The sequence below is a fragment of the Saccopteryx leptura genome, chromosome 1, assembly GCF_036850995.1.
Source record: "Saccopteryx leptura isolate mSacLep1 chromosome 1, mSacLep1_pri_phased_curated, whole genome shotgun sequence".
In the NCBI taxonomy this organism is placed as follows: domain Eukaryota; kingdom Metazoa; phylum Chordata; class Mammalia; order Chiroptera; family Emballonuridae; genus Saccopteryx; species Saccopteryx leptura.
The window spans coordinates 145,367,422-145,383,146 of record NC_089503.1 but is presented as its reverse complement, the minus strand read 5'-3'; the positions used below and the strand labels follow the sequence as shown (position 1 = coordinate 145,383,146).

Sequence of the window (15,725 nt, the reverse complement as noted above, 5' to 3'; positions counted from 1 at the left end):
TGAATATACATGGAAGAAAGCCAGGAACTTAGAACATTCTCTGACAATAGCAATAAAATTCTAAGGCCTCTCCCTCCCCACCCCCATGTTAGTACAAAGGATAAACTGTTTCCTGTGGGTGAAAGGGTGCAGGGTGACTACCCATTCTTGGTTTATGTTTCACATTCTCAATCCAGGTGTCTTTCTATCTCCTACTGCTCACTGGACTTTCTGGGCATCTGTTTTATGACTGGGTTGCAGAACCTTGATGATCTCCACACTGAATGAAGAAACTCACGCCGGCCTTGCCCACTGGGCTCTTTGAGTGTGGTTCACATTCACTCTAATGAGAAGAGCAACTCAGGATAAACGGGCAAAGCCCTTCTCTCCTGTCCACTCTTTCTCATCCCTCAAGAGCACCACACCGTGCAGTCTTTAAAACACTTTCATATACATACTCTATCTTAAAGTCTCCAACAACTCAGAGGGGATATCCAGGCTTCCTTTCATAGATGAGAAAATCAAACTTTCCAAAAAAAAAAATGTGCTCAGTGCCTCACGACTGTCACATAAAGCCAGCATTCCAACACGGATCTTCAGGCTCCGAACCAATGCGCTTCCCACTATCCTGAAGCTGTCTACTTTTATAATTTTAATTCTTTTTTCTTTTTGCATACTGTATCAGCATGTCCTGATGGAGAACTATCCTACAACCTGCCAGTTTTCTGGGAGCAGCCAGATCACTGACCAGGGGAAGGTGTGCCTTGTCCAAGTAGATCATTGCTGCCCCCATAGGAATCTCAGATCTGTCATGGATATCTGTGGACTTACTTATAGAAATAGAAGGGAGCGTGTTTACTAGGGGTCTAGTCATGGTTTTGCAGAAGCTGCTCAGAGTTTTAAATTGACTGATTTCAAGATAAATTACGTCCTGAAGAAGACATCTTTTTCATGCTCTTCCCTTCAACACTCCTCATCCCCAATATGGATTTGCTTTTTGGGTGCTTTTCTTTTACTCCCTTCGTCTTGGCCTTAGCATCCTGTGCTCAGAAGACAGGGATAGTAAAAAGTAGCAGCAACTTATTACTGCTGCCGCAAGGAAGCAGATCTAGTTCTCCTTGACCCCTGTGGGGACTGCTGTGCTCCTTAAGATCGTTAGTCAGAAAGGGACTGCTGTTTTACAGATCTGGGAAAATATCCATGGATCGATCCCAGTGCCTTTTTAAACCCCCTGAGTTAAAAACTACTATTTTAGGAGTTAAGTGTGTATACGCACAAGTCAAGAACTGGGGGAAATTTTTATTATACTGAAATACGGAGGAAATTAAATGTACATAAGTAAAGACCAGGTTTGGGGAACATAATTCTGCCATTTATTTTTTTAAAAAAACATATTATTTCTGTTCAACAATGTTTCTTTGCTTTACTAGGTCAATGGTGATAAAATAAAAATGCAGACACTGAAAATAAATATGCTTTTGAAATGAAGGTTATATTATAAATGTCGCTCCTAATATATTAAGATGAGTCAGTTAGTAGACTATGTCACAACTAAAAATAAAAATACCAAACAAAGGTTAACAATTATGTGTATAAACTGAAATACCTTCACTTTCAAAATTAACAATAACATTTCTTTTTAATTAAGTAGCTTTCCAGTGTAAGAACCAAAACAAAATATAAAGATTCCAGACATCATTAGCCACACATTTTCAAATACCTTCTTAACAATAAAACACACAAAAAAAAGTTCAATGAGTCCTGACCCATGTTCCAATATTTATATTACAGAGCTTAATTTTCCAATCATGCTCTCTCATATAAAGTAAGAATCAACTGACTCTTTTCACCAAATCAGAATAAAACAGACAGGACCAATTTGCATTTGGATGGACTCAGCTGTGGTCTGCTGGAGTCACCTGAAGCCTGGAAGGATTCTTTCCAGTCTGAGCAGCCTCCTTGCAAATAGGATCTTATCCTCACAGAGGCTATAAAACCAACTGCGGCCAAAATGAAATTTCTAAATAAGGAGCTGCCATTTTCCCTCTATTTCAATAGGACACATTAGCCTAGTCTGAAAGCCAATTATTTCTAGAGGAGCAACAACTTCTTGGGACAGACCACAACCTCTATAACTTTATATGAATTTTAGGCTCAGAACTTGCTATATTGCAAACCCCCAGACAATCTATTAAACATGAAAAACCACCCAAGAGCCTCTGCCCTCTCCATCCTGTCTTGGTCCTTTTGACAGTGACAGCACAATACCCCTCATTTTGATACCCTTCCCACACACCTCCCAGTGTCATAAAGCTAGCTGTTTCATCCTCCTCTGCACTTATCACTTCCTACAAGTGCCTGGTAACTTGAGGCAGCAGTGGCGAAAGACCTAGCATTTAGCTAATAATTTTAGAAAAAAGCAGAAGAAGGGTGGGACACAAGGCTGAACCTTCCTTTTCTGGACATGCAAGCTCTCTCTCTTAATTACTAAGTTCAAAATCCATGGAATGAAGACAAGACAGGGCTATCTTCCCCTTACATAAACTCAGACTAACAGATAATTATGTTTTAGTTCTGACACTTTTGCATAATTTTAAATAATGCCCAAATATTCATATAATAAGAGCACATAATTTTTTTCTCAATTGGATTGTCTGTGTATGGAATTGGTAATCTAATATAAAAAGATCCATTTATTAAAAATTGTGCTGCAGTTCTCAAACCTCTCATAAACACACACATGTGATTTGGGAATATCTAGGTAAAAACTGTATTTAACTTACCAGGAACTACAGAAAACCACTGGACGTTGTTGGCCTTACCCCTGGGCCCCTCGGCCTATATTGCTCAGCATGTAGCCATTCCCGAGGGCCAGGGCCCTCGTCTAGTCCAGGACCCTATCTCTGCCCTGTCTCCAGTGGCCTGAGATCAGATCTTGCCTGGGCAGGCTGACTGGCTCTGAGGAATCCTCTAATGACCAAAAACAACCAATCCCATTAAAACTCAGAAGACTTAGGTAGAAATGGCTTTCACTGAAATTGTGGAGTCAGCCACTTAGATTTTCCCACCAGTATCCATGTAAAGAGGAGAAAAAATGGCAAGGAGACACGTGAAAGGAAGCATGGCCCCTAATTTAGACCATGGCTCCACAGCCTCTGGCAGTGACTGGCTCAGCAGAGAAATGCCTGGTACTGCAGGAGTCGCCAAAGGCTCTGACGCCTGTGTGAAGTGAAAGATGCAAGTGTGGTTTTAGAGACTCACAATCCTGAAATTTCCCCACTGAAGTTGCTTCAGGTGTTAGATTAGAAAGCACAAATGCCGGAATGACTTTGTAACATTGGGTTATATGCTTTTCTTAATCACACTGATCTCATCCACTCAATAGATACCAGCAGCACATTTTGCTTGGGGTACTCAGAAAATCTGAGATCTAAGTTAATCATTCAAGTCCCCTCTCCTATGTGGCCTTGAATATCCCCACCCTCCAGCAACAAAGGCCACCAGACAGAGTGAGGCAGTGTAAATCATTGGTTCCGTTAGAGAAAAAACAACCTTAAAAGACACATTTAAGTCACCATTAGCATATATAATTCCGTCTCAGGCTGAAAAGTTGCAGCAGAATATGCCCCAGTTCATACTCCTGTACCCAGTAGCTGTGCTGGGGGACTTGAACATGCCACTTCATCTCTGTGGGCTGTGATACCCTCATCTTAAGTGGGGACAGTAGCCCAATGAGTTTTCAGGTTTCTTCTTCCCAATCTACTCTGCTCCCACAGCTCCCACCCTCCCCCTTCCCAGCTATGGTTCTGTGGCAGAGTGTTTACTGGAGCCCTAGGGTCCCACTCCAGGAGGCCAGTGCCATCCACATTTGTAACTAGGTTTGCCAGGGATAAAAACAGTGGTATTCTGAACAGTCCTAGGATAAATGAGGGCCAGTGTTAAGCAAGCATTGCTCTTCATAAATTAGCACTGACATATAGCCAAAGCCTGATAATGGGAAAAAAAAGGATTCTTTTTCAAACAATAAGTTTCTTTCTCTTTAAAGGAAAATTGCCAAGGATGCAGAAGGAAATGAAGATGATCAAAGATGAGGATGTGCATTTCAATTTGGGTGTGAAGAGGACCCCCTCCTATCCCCACTGCCTGCAGCCAGTGGTTTCCCGAGGGAAAGCGCCCCAAAGACACCCCTTCCCAGAAGCTCTTCGGGGGCCTTTTTCCCAGTTCCGGTATGAGCCTCCTCCCGGAGACTTGGACGGATTTCCGGGAGCCTTCGAAGGAGGCGGGTCTCGGAAGCGGAAGAGCATGCCCACCAAGATGCCCTATAACCACCCGTCTGAGGAAGCCGCTCTTGGCCTCCACTCCGAGGAAAGCAAAATCCACGGAACCCCGAACTTCCCTCTGCTGTTCCCGCAGCCCCCACGCCCCAAGTACGATTCGCAGATGATCGACCTGTGCAATGTGGGCTTCCAGTTCTACCGCACCCTGGAGCACCTGGGGGGCAAACCCGTCAAGCAGGAGCCGGTGAAGCCCAGTGCCGTGTGGCCCCAGACGACCCCCGCTCCATTCCTGCCCGCGCCCTACCCCTACTACCCCAAAGTGCCCCCGGGCCTCATGTTCCCCTTCTTCGTGCCCTCAGCCTCCCCCTTCCCCTTCAGCCGGCACGCCTTCCTGCCCAAGCAGCCCCCGGACCCGCTGCTGCCCCACAAGGCTGAGCCCCAGGAGAGCGAGGAGACCAAGCAGAAGGTGGAGAGGGTGGACGTGAACGTGCAGATCGACGACAGCTACTACGTGGACGTGGGCGGGGCGCAGAAGCGCTGGCAGTGCCCCAACTGTGAGAAGTCCTACACCTCCAAGTACAACCTGGTGACACACATCCTGGGCCACAGCGGGATCAAGCCACACGCGTGCGCCCGCTGCGGGAAGCTCTTCAAGCAGCTCAGCCACCTGCACACGCACATGCTCACCCACCAGGGCACGCGGCCCCACAAGTGCCAGGTGTGCCACAAGGCCTTCACCCAGACCAGCCACCTGAAGCGCCACATGATGCAGCACAGCGAGGTGAAACCGCACAACTGCCGCGTGTGCGGCCGGGGCTTCGCCTACCCGAGCGAGCTCAAGGCCCACGAGGCCAAGCACGCCAGCGGGCGCGAGAACATCTGTGTGGAGTGTGGCCTCGACTTCCCCACGCTGGCCCAGCTGAAGAGGCACCTCACCACGCACCGCGGACCCATCCAGTACAACTGCTCTGAGTGCAACAAGACTTTCCAGTACCCGAGCCAGCTGCAGAACCACATGATGAAGCACAAGGACATCCGGCCGTACATCTGCTCCGAGTGCGGCATGGAGTTCGTGCAGCCGCACCACCTCAAGCAGCACTCCCTCACCCACAAGGTACAGCGGGTCCCAGCCTGGGGCGGGCGGGCTGGGCAGAGCCCTGGGGATTAGGGCCCCCAAAACCCGCGCTGCTCCCCACTTTGACGGGAGAAGCTGTGTAACCCCGGAGAGAGCTCCGGTCCCGGGGCCTTGACGCCCTGCCTCACCTTGAAATGGGAGAGAATGAGGAAACTAGCAGTCAATCCCTTTCCCATCTAGAGCTAGCCTTCCAGCACCTGAAATGAGCCTAGAAATACACTGCGGACCCTTTGGAGGAGTGGGTGCAAAAGATGAAGGAAACAGCAGGTCTTTGTGCTTTTGCTTCTCAGCTTCCTAGAATCTCCAAAATTCTGCTGCTTCTGGAAATTTCATCCAGGGCACTAGCATGAGTGTGTCATCAACTCTATCTACCCAAGACCAGCCCCGTGCCTGAGATATATTAATCAGAGTCTCTTTCTAAAGAATTCTCTTGGTCTCTTGCTGCCGAAGCAGTGACTACCTTCCGCTACCTCCCAGGCTGTTCTCTCCTTCAACTAGGAGACCTGCTTTATTTGTAGATGGCTCTGGGTGAACAGAGGCCGCGTCCAGCGGGTCTGTGCTTCCCCAGGTGGAGCCCCTGCCTAGTTGGCTGCAGTGCCACGTGGTTTCCATTGCAGGAGACATGAGAGAGTATCCTCTGTTTGGTTGGATTATATCTTCCCTGGGCTCAAGTCTTCAAGGAGAAATACAGGCCCACAGGTCTTAGTTCATTTCTGGTTTGTAACCAAAGCTCTGGAGTCATTCAAGATGAACTAAAACAAGGCCCCAGTAGTGTCCCTGAAATCTTTCTTAGCTGAGCTTGCTCAGGGCTGCTTTGAGCTTCCAAGAGGGGAAGTTTGCCCCACTGACCTTTGCCCTCACACCTTTGACCTCAAGGTCTTCTTGGCAGGAAGGATTTTCATCAACAGAGTTTCTAAAACATTTTTTAGTTCTTAAAGGTTAGTGGAGGACTTTGCCCAGCCAAGATACATTCATACTCTGCCATAATGGGTTTCCCTTGATAGGTTAAGACAGAACACAGGGTGTCTCCGGCTCTGTTGCAGACATGACATGTATGGCTGCTCTGTGGACTCTGTGCAGACAACTCCTGCCCTGCACAAGACATCTGCAGAAAGCATCCCGAGAAGGGACCTGCCAAGTGCAGGAACCATCAACAAAGAAGTGAGACTGAGATTCAGCCACCAAGGCAATTGCTGCTTTCAGAGGCTCCTCCTACATGTGTGGGAAAGGAATCAAAGGTGCATTTTGAAACATATAAAAAGTCTGTAAGATAGTAGAAAATGAAGTCAAAATGGGAAAAACAGCCTAATACCCAAAATAAGTCTCATTTAAATTAGGAAATGAAGTGTATTTTAATAAAGGATGTCAGCAAACAGCAAGCATAGTATTTATTGAACACTTGCTATGTGCCAGCCACTTTACTCTGCATCGAATCCTCTTCAGCAATGCCAAGAGCTACTTACAAGTATCATTACTCCAAAATTGCAAATGAGACGTGGAGGTATGGGGAGGTCACCCAGCATCTCTGACTCCAGCACCTGAGCTCTTGAACACTACTGTCAAGACTTCCCTTTCTTTACCCCCCTCCCTCCCCTTATTCCTAACAAGCCCTGCAAGCCCTCCTTCTGTGATTTCACTGATCCTTTTAGGGATACAGCAGCTTCCTATTGTCCCCAAAGTTATGTCCCGGCTTCTACTGACTTGGGTTCAAGGCCAGCCCACATGTGAATTTTACTTTGGACACAGAATTCTAGAGAATTCCAAAAACAGTGATAAGTAGCTACTTCGCCTTGGTCCTAGCCGAATATGGAGACAATCTTGAGAAAAAGATGCTGAAGTAAATTTTACAACCCATCAAGAAAATATTTTTCATTAATTTCATAATTTTAAACTCATTGTTTGAATATTCAGCACATTTGAAATGCATCTTCTTAGGAAGACAATAAAATTGTGATCTCTTCATTAGCAGAAATCCACCCTCATCTGCACTAACCTAGACTAGGGAACGTTCCATCTGGAAAGAGTCCTGTATTCTTACAGTTCACCTTCCCATCTTGAGATGAGGAAGTATTCACCAGGAAAGGCCACGGACTTACCTTAGGTTTTGCAGCCAGTTAGTGCCTGGCCAGAGACCTGAAATCACAGTTAGTGCCATGGGCTTACCAAAACTGAAGAATGGTACTATATTTCTTATCATATCCCAAATTAAAGACTCGGAAATATAGGCAGAGAGAGTGAGAGTTAAGCATGGAATCCCTCCCTCCATAGGTCACTATGGATACCAGTTAATATGAGATTTATAAAATACAGTTATTAGCTAAACAACTTGATCTAAACCTGTATTAATCTTAGTTTAATGTCATGATTTTCTAACTATTTTTTCCAAAAAGTCATTCTGGGTCCAGATCCCTTGCAAAGGCCTTTTCAGGGAAGCACTGATTATACAGAATTAGCTAATGCTCTATTCCTGTTATTAATCCCTGGGAGTGCTTTCAACTGAGGGTATCGATGCTTAAGTTATTCAAACACTTCTCTACAAACAACAAGGAAACTAGAAAATCGGTGGTCCTGTTTTCTAATTCAGAAAGCTGTCCTCAACCAAGTTTCTCTACAGGACAGAGCTGGTTTAGAGGAGGTCCCATGCCCAGGTCGCTCAGAGGTCACTGTGGCCTGTGGGAACCCAGGGGACCATCTCAAGAGGTGATTGTTAAGTTGTAATTAACTGAAGTGTGGATATGAGTTACTCTTCTGGGATTTTCAGGTCTATTAATGAGAACTCAAGAGAACATTGGTTTTCATATGGGAAATGATATTATCAGTTTAGGAGCTTTTTTTTTTTTCGTTATCGTGAAAGCTGGATCACAGACTCATTTTGCATATCATTCGACAGTTCTCTGACCCAAATCCTTTTAATCCCCGAGAACTGTTACTGTAGAATTAACCCCAGCAGCAGCAGGAACAAGAGCAATAGCTTTCCTTTCCTCTAACTTCACATAGTTTATGATTTTCAGAAAGAAAAAAAAAATTATGTAATCAATATTTTTCAAGAAAATAACAATTTAACAAGGCGAAAGCCACACTATTTAGAACTAAACATCTATCAGCAAGCTCCTCGTGGATTTACGACCAAGAGAAAAGCAAACGACAACCTGCCGAGAGCACGGGCCCACTAACCGCGCTTGTCTGGCTCTTGCCTCCCTCCAGGGCGTCAAGGAGCACAAGTGCGGCATCTGCGGGCGGGAGTTCACTCTGCTGGCCAACATGAAGCGGCACGTGCTGATCCACACCAACATCCGCGCCTACCAGTGCCACCTCTGCTACAAGAGTTTTGTGCAGAAACAGACGCTCAAGGCACACATGATCGTCCACTCTGACGTGAAGCCCTTCAAATGCAAGGTGGGCAGAGGGCCTTGGGAGAGTGCAGAAAGTGAGGACTCGGAGGGTTGTGCAAATGCCCAGTGGGGAAGAGTCTCCAGGGAGCCTTCCACAGCGTTTCATCAGTGGGGCCCACAGTGGGGCCAGGGAGCCGACCCAGGCTCTGCGCAGTGCTTTCCCCCTCTCCACCACACCTGTGCTCACACCGCCCCGCAGCTGGGCCTGTTTGTCTCACCATGGACCAGCGCCCAGAGGGTGGAGGCAGCCAGCAGGGAAAGGTCTGAGGGGGAAGGCCCATCTGGGGAACGAAGTGGTGAAAGGATAAAGGTGATATGGAAAGGTTGGTCCAGAAAGGAGCAACCCAGTGAAGCCCTCTTCCCCTTACAAGCCAATGAGTAGACTGCAGAAAGGAGTCAGAGAAGCTTCTAGCACTGCCCTCACTCCCAGCCCATGCCTCCCCTCCTGCCCTCCTGGAACTTGGGCTGACTGGTGTGAGTTGAGGGCAGGTCTTCGAGAGAGGGTGACAGAGACCTGAGGCTAGCCCTCAGAGGACTCCGATGCCGGCTTGGGCTGAGGAGTAACTGTGAACACAGTCACCTGAAGCATTTCTCATTTATTCCTGAGGACCATGGAGCATCTTTGTTAAAATCTCTGTGTCACACTAGCTTGGTTGGATTTTTATTTCATCTGCTGAGATAATGTGTGAGCAGGAGATTTGTAAAACCCACGGCACTGACTGGTGTCACTCAGAAATGCTTGGGCTCCCAGGCTGCCCCCTCCTGACAGCATCCCCCTTCACTTCTAAGACAAAGGAAATCTTGCTCAGGTAGTTTCATGCAAGGACTGTACCGGCAAGTGTCACCCGGGCCTTGAGGAGGGGGCTGCGGGGGGAGAAGGAGGAAATCACCATGTTCAGATGTCACTGGGGCCTTTCTGTTTGAAATGGAAGTTTTCCTTCTCTCTGTTACTGCATGTCTGATGGGGTCTGGATGATATTCTCAGGCGATCCCTATTTCTAAAATAGGGTGTCCTGCTTTCAGGGGCTGCTTCTGCCTTAATGCCTCTGCGGCATGCCCCCCACGTGAAGGAACCCCCTGTGAAGTTGACTTCTTTCCTGTGTTGGCCACTCCTGGACGGGGTGAGAGGGGTCAGGAACCAGAGCTTCCCTAGACCTGTGTGGACATTCTCCGGAGGTGGGGGAGGGAGAATTCTCCCTCCAGCCCTCTTCCTGCCACCCACTTGTGTTTCCCCTCCTTCCCTTCAAGTTCCAGTGGTTTGAAAGTCAATTTACGTCCACCTCGAGTCATCTGAGCTGAAGGGGGAGGAAACTGCACGCTGGACCTGGTGCGAAAGGAATATGCGGGGTCCCCTTGTTCAAATAGTATGAAGAATTTCAAGACGATAAAAGCAGGGCAGTAGGCCAGACTCAGGACCCTTTTGAGTTTGGGGTCCTGTGTCACTGCTCAGGTCACACAGACACCATGAAGCTAGCCTTGGCTACACCACAAACCAACTCTTTTCTCTCACTAGGCACTTCTTTGATTGATTTCCTACCCACTTCACTGAGCCCTTTCGCCCCTTCACCTTTAGTAGAGCTGTTCCTGCCTTCCAGGGGTTTCTCCTCTCCTACAATGAAGGTGCAAACAGGAGCTCTTTTCCATCGTGCATTCCTTCTGCTGAGTTTACTTTTGGACTTTGAGCACATATTACTGAATTTCCCCATGTATAAGATACACCCTTTTTTGAAAAATTTGGGGTCTAAAACCTGGATGCATCTTATATAGTGGTTGTAGATTTTTTTACTTGCATTTAAGAAGTGTGGCATTTCCAATGCCATAGATGGAACTGAGGATGAGGCAATATATGAAGACAGTGATTCGTCATCAGACACAGATGAGGACAAGCTAATGGATGGAAGTTTTGACAGTGATGAGGAGTTGTATGATTTTTTGGTGAATAAAACTTGAGTTAATAACTTTATAGAATACATTTCAAATTTTGGGCCCCCAAATTAAGGTGCATCTTATACATGAAAGCATCTTATATATGGGGAAATGTGGTTTTATTTTTTAGCTTATTAACTGGTGGTGGAGAGCACATAAAGTTGTTAATATATGAAGGGAACCATTGCATAGTTAGCAGTCCCCTGAAAATTCTCACCTGTCCAGTCCAACCAACTCCCACCTCCACCTCATCAATTCAGGTCCAGCAGTAGAGGCTAAACCAGGCAGAAAAACGTCTGTGAAACAGAGGGCTATGTTAGGGGGCAGAGCTATGTGTGATTTGGGGGACACAGAGGCTGCCCTGTTTCTCTATATCAAGGGCCTCAGAGGGGCCTAGAGGATTTCTTCGCCCAGGTGCTACTTGAGGACTTACAGGGTTCTCTCTGGTACTAGTGCATAGAAGACTGTACTAGCAGTACAACCTGGCCCAATCCTGCAGTGAGCCAGCCTTGCGTGATGTTTCGGGCTTCCTTTCATGAACATCTTGTCCCTCTTCCTCCACCCCAATGATAGCACACCATACACGGTTCAAAGGGTGTCTGACAGTCACCTGGTTCAGAAACTCAAGCTGACCTCTCCTTGAGTGTGCATTAGGCTCTGGATGTCTGATTACTCCATAAGAAGGGCTTGTAAGATAAAATGCCAACTCTGAAGCAATGCATAGTTTATCCTGTCCTGTGGGAGCTGAGCCTGGCACCAGAATTGGACTGTAATCTACAGTCACTTCCTCCTGGTGGGTAGCTTCTCTCAGCAGACCGCACTGTGGGTCAGGAGGCTGCCTAGGAGAGTGGATATATGTCATTAGAACAAAAAGAATTGGATGGTAAAGGGCCTTTTTTTAAAAAAATCAAACTTAGGTGGCCTTTCTCCATTCTTGGATATTTCTAGAATAAGAACAATGTCAATCACCTTGAACAAGAGCTCTCTGTCTCCTGGAAAGTGCCCGAAGCATACAGCCAGGTTCTTCCTCTATGTGTCCCCATCTCAGTGCTACCCTGCTCAGTGTCCTCTTCCTGCTGTCACCTTCTTCATTTCAAAGGATTTCAGAGCACATCTGAGTTGAAAGATTATGTAATGGGCCTCTGTGTGTTGGTGAACTGGCTCCATGGTGACATGGGCCATCTCGAGATGGCATCTCGTGGACTTTGCTTCCCATCCATGTTGTGCTGAAGTCTTAGAAATCTGGCCCTGGGTGGAGCTCACTGGGATCTTGGGGGTTGAGAGAGAAAGGGAGGGTCATTGCTCATTGCTGTGCAATCCATCCACCGCCATCAGAGAGAAGTGGTTGGGAGGCTGTGTATAGTGATGGTGGCGAATAGGCCCAGACAACTAAACCTGGTGACAGGGAAGACTTACTCCCTTCATGTGATTGGCAGGCCTGACTCTGAGAGTCCGCTCTGTCTCTTTTACCCCAAACCTTGCAAAAGGGGAGTGGGGCAATTATTTTAAGTAACAGATTCTAATTTCTTGGGACTCTCACCACTAAAAATCCTTCCTAAAATAAACCCCGCCCCCTGTTGCAACATAAACTGGTTTTCTCCAGCCCTGTGCTCAGTGGAAACAGCTGTTTATAGCAAACAGCAAAGTTCACTCACTGTGGAATTAAGCATTAACAATAGAATGGAAAATTAGAGGAGAGGAAAGGTTCTTTTCTATGTTTCTCTTTGCTTCCTTATAAAAAAATTTACTGCCCTTCTGGGCTCTTTTGTTATTGGCTCAACTTCTGGACTCCTTGCCTCTGGGAGCCAGTTGGAGCTTCTCCAGAGACCCGCGCCTGTACATTTCAGCCATGTTTCAGAAAGATGCTTCCCAGATTCTGCGTTAGTACGCAGGGGTGGACTTGGACACTGTCCTTGTAGCGGCCGCTCTTCATAAAAGCAAAGAACCAGCTGCCGTCTTTGGGAAACCTGTCCAGGAAAAGCAGCCATCCAGAATTTCCGGGACAAATTCTCCTTTGAGATGGGTGAAGCCGGGAGCTGCCTAAGTTATGAATCACTAGGTCATCTAGAGCCTGGTCTGAAGCAGAGGCCTGCAGGCCAAGGGCAAGCTGATGGAAGAGGATGAGGTCTCCTTGGAAAGGGCCCCACCACCTCTACCAAGCAGGTTCCATCTTCCCCTCCGGCTCGCTGATGCCGTGTAGGGGACAAACCGTGTGAGGATATTTAGGGGCTCAGTACTGGAAACCAAGGTTCTCAGGCTGGCATTGAGGGGGTTAAGGCAGTGACCAGATAGCAGCCTTTTGGCAGCAAAGCCCTCCTCAGCAGAAGGAAGGATATAGCTGCATGAACTGCCTGCTTAACAATGCCTCACATGTCCCCAGGGGCCCGCCTGCAAATAGATTTCATCTTGCTTTCTCTTGTACTTTTCAAAGCTTCCTGTTTTCTCACGGCCCTTTTGGACAGTTTACAGTCTCTCTCTCCCTCCCTCCCTCTCTCTCCCTTTGAGGAAAGGAACACCCTTCTTAATAAAAAAGAGAGAGAGAGAGAGAAGAATGTAAGGGAAGGGCAGTTTAGCGGAGGCCATTCTCCTGAGCTGCAGGTTGCGGCTCTTTGACCTTTTCTCTCAGAATCGGAAAACGCAGGCTTCCTGGTGCATCTCAGTCCCCAGACCCAGATCAGGCTGGTTGGCGTGAGGTAGTGTGGCTCTTCTTGGCTTCATAGGCCTCTGGCTCCAGCCCAGCAGCTGCCCGCTGCCCTCATCCTGTCTGTGCACACAACTGACTTGACTTCTCCATGGCTCTGGCTGTCAGCATTGTCGCTGGGGATCATGGGAAGTTGCCTGAGGCATCTCCAGGCCTTAATCAGAGACAGAAGAGGCACCAGGAAGCTGGATTTGGAACTCCTGTGAAGATGAGGAACAGGACACCTGCCCGCTGTTTAAAGGGCTAAGAATCAGGGAGCCAGACAATAGGCTCTCCCCAGACCTGCTATCTAAGACGAATTTTCTTTTTCCATTCACATTTCCCAATGCTGGGTCCAGCACAACGCTTCCTTTCTAGTATGCCTCAAGTAACCTGGCAGTGTTTACTCAGAGGATTCCTTACTTCCTTCAATATTCCCTCCAAATAATTTGGTGTAAAAAGACCACACCCTCATCTTCAAAGATCTTTCTATTTCTGAAATGTAAAAGAGTATACTATGTATATGATCATGATAGTAATAAACACTCATATTTATTGAGTTCTTTTTGTCAAACCCTTTACATGAATTCTCTCATTTGACCTTTATAACAACCTCACAAGGAACTATTGTTTTCTTCAACATTTTACAGAAGAGACAATGGAGTTAGTTAGTGCTGTACCCCTCTAGGGCCTCACCATCACTTCTCTGTGCTGTCATCTCAAAGCCTGATGATCTGTGCAACCCATTTTTCAAGGACAGTTCAAAACATTTGTTCTAATTTTCTAATGTTGTGGTCCACTTACCACTTAAAAAGTAGGCATAGGAGTGGGCATCGATATAAAAGCTGAGGTTTAATGTCAGGCTCACTAACAGCCCACATCAGAGAAGCCGAGAGTTCCTGAGGGGTGGGCAGGTCGAGATGACCGCCTGCAAAATGAAAGCTGAATCCTCACCAGCAGCTTCCTGTGCCAATACCTAACTGTTTTCATTTTTATAGACCTGGGCAGGAGATGATTCAGCAAGTATTGGCTTGAGCAAGCTCTTAGCCTCACATGTCATGATTAAAGGGAGCCTTGATGTAGACAGCTGCTTTTCTCAGAAAAAGAAACTAGAGCTTTGGTGCTCCCTCTCACCCTTTCCTCTCCTTCCGGTCATACTCCCCTCTGCTGCTACAGTGACGATGCTCAGAGAATAACCAACGCAGTCTTCTTTCTAACAGTGACAATCTTCACTAACAGTGACTGAGCGGCATCTCTCTCAACTTCACAGACACAACATATCTCTATATACTCATGTATTGTCCTGTCAGGACAATCTTCTGAGAAAGATGAAGAGGTCAAGGGTTCTAGATAATAACCAAAGGGCTTTTTGGGAGGGTCAGAGTTTGAGAGGAAGAAGCTAAAGGTGCCAACCATTGAGATCTGAATGCTATCCAAGTACCTTGGGTCCTGAGTTAACTGTCTTTATTCTCCTACTACCAAGGATTTGGGTTTACAAAGTAGTGTGTACTGTATAGAGTTATACACACTATAGTGGGGGAAAAAGACAGTGGTGATGGCTGCTTTTTGGAATTTTTGCATGGGGTTACTGATATTTTCCTGATTGTTTATTTACTCTCTCAATTAAATACTTAGATATTTATTGTTCCTATGTGTATACCCCTTTGCTTGATACTGAGGTAGCCACAAAGACAAGGAAGGCAGCCCTAACATTTCTGAAGATGATCTCAGCACCCTTTACTGCCCCAAACATCTTCTAGAGTTCACATACCTCCCCTCAGTCCTGGGAGAGCTCTCCATTGGCTGGCCCAGTAAGCTACCATAAACTATGAAGGAGAACTCTGGTATTGAAAAATTAGATTTTATCAACAGCACAGAAATCAGTCTTTGTTACCAGTCACACATCAGAAAATATAGTTTACCAGTCATGTCCCACAGTGGACCTTCCTTGAGGCCACAGGCCTTGACTTTAGGGGATAATACCATTTTAATGTCCTAGTGTCCACACGTCCCATTGAAATGTCCCAGGAAGTTTTTTTGATTTTTTTGTTTTGTTTTGTTTTGTTTTTTTACAAAGACAGAGAGTGAGTCAGAGAGAGGGATAGATAGGGACAGACAGACAGGAATGGAGAGAGATGAGAAGCATCAATCATCAGTTTTTTGTTGTGACACCTTAGTTGTTCATTGATTGCTTTCTCATATGTGCCTTGACCTTGGGCCTTCAGCAGACCAAGTAACCCCTTGCTTGAGCCAGCGACCTTGGGTCCAAACTGGTGAGCTTTGCTCAAACCAGATGAGCCCACGCTCAAGCTGGCGCCCTTGAGGTCTTGAACCTG

The 15,725-nt window shown here is 46.7% G+C and overlaps 1 protein-coding gene across 1 annotated transcript in view; it reads left to right on the top strand.

The window, feature by feature from the left end:
• The window catches only part of ZNF366 (zinc finger protein 366), a 65,818-nt gene that overhangs the window by 41,265 nt on the left and 8,828 nt on the right, over nucleotides 1-15,725 (top strand). Inside the window, exons 2-3 of the mRNA XM_066376914.1 lie at nucleotides 4,025-5,370; nucleotides 8,596-8,787. Of these exons, the coding sequence (XP_066233011.1) occupies nucleotides 4,039-5,370; nucleotides 8,596-8,787 (1,524 nt within the window). The 5' untranslated portion in view covers nucleotides 4,025-4,038. The remainder of the gene's footprint in view (nucleotides 1-4,024; nucleotides 5,371-8,595; nucleotides 8,788-15,725) is intronic.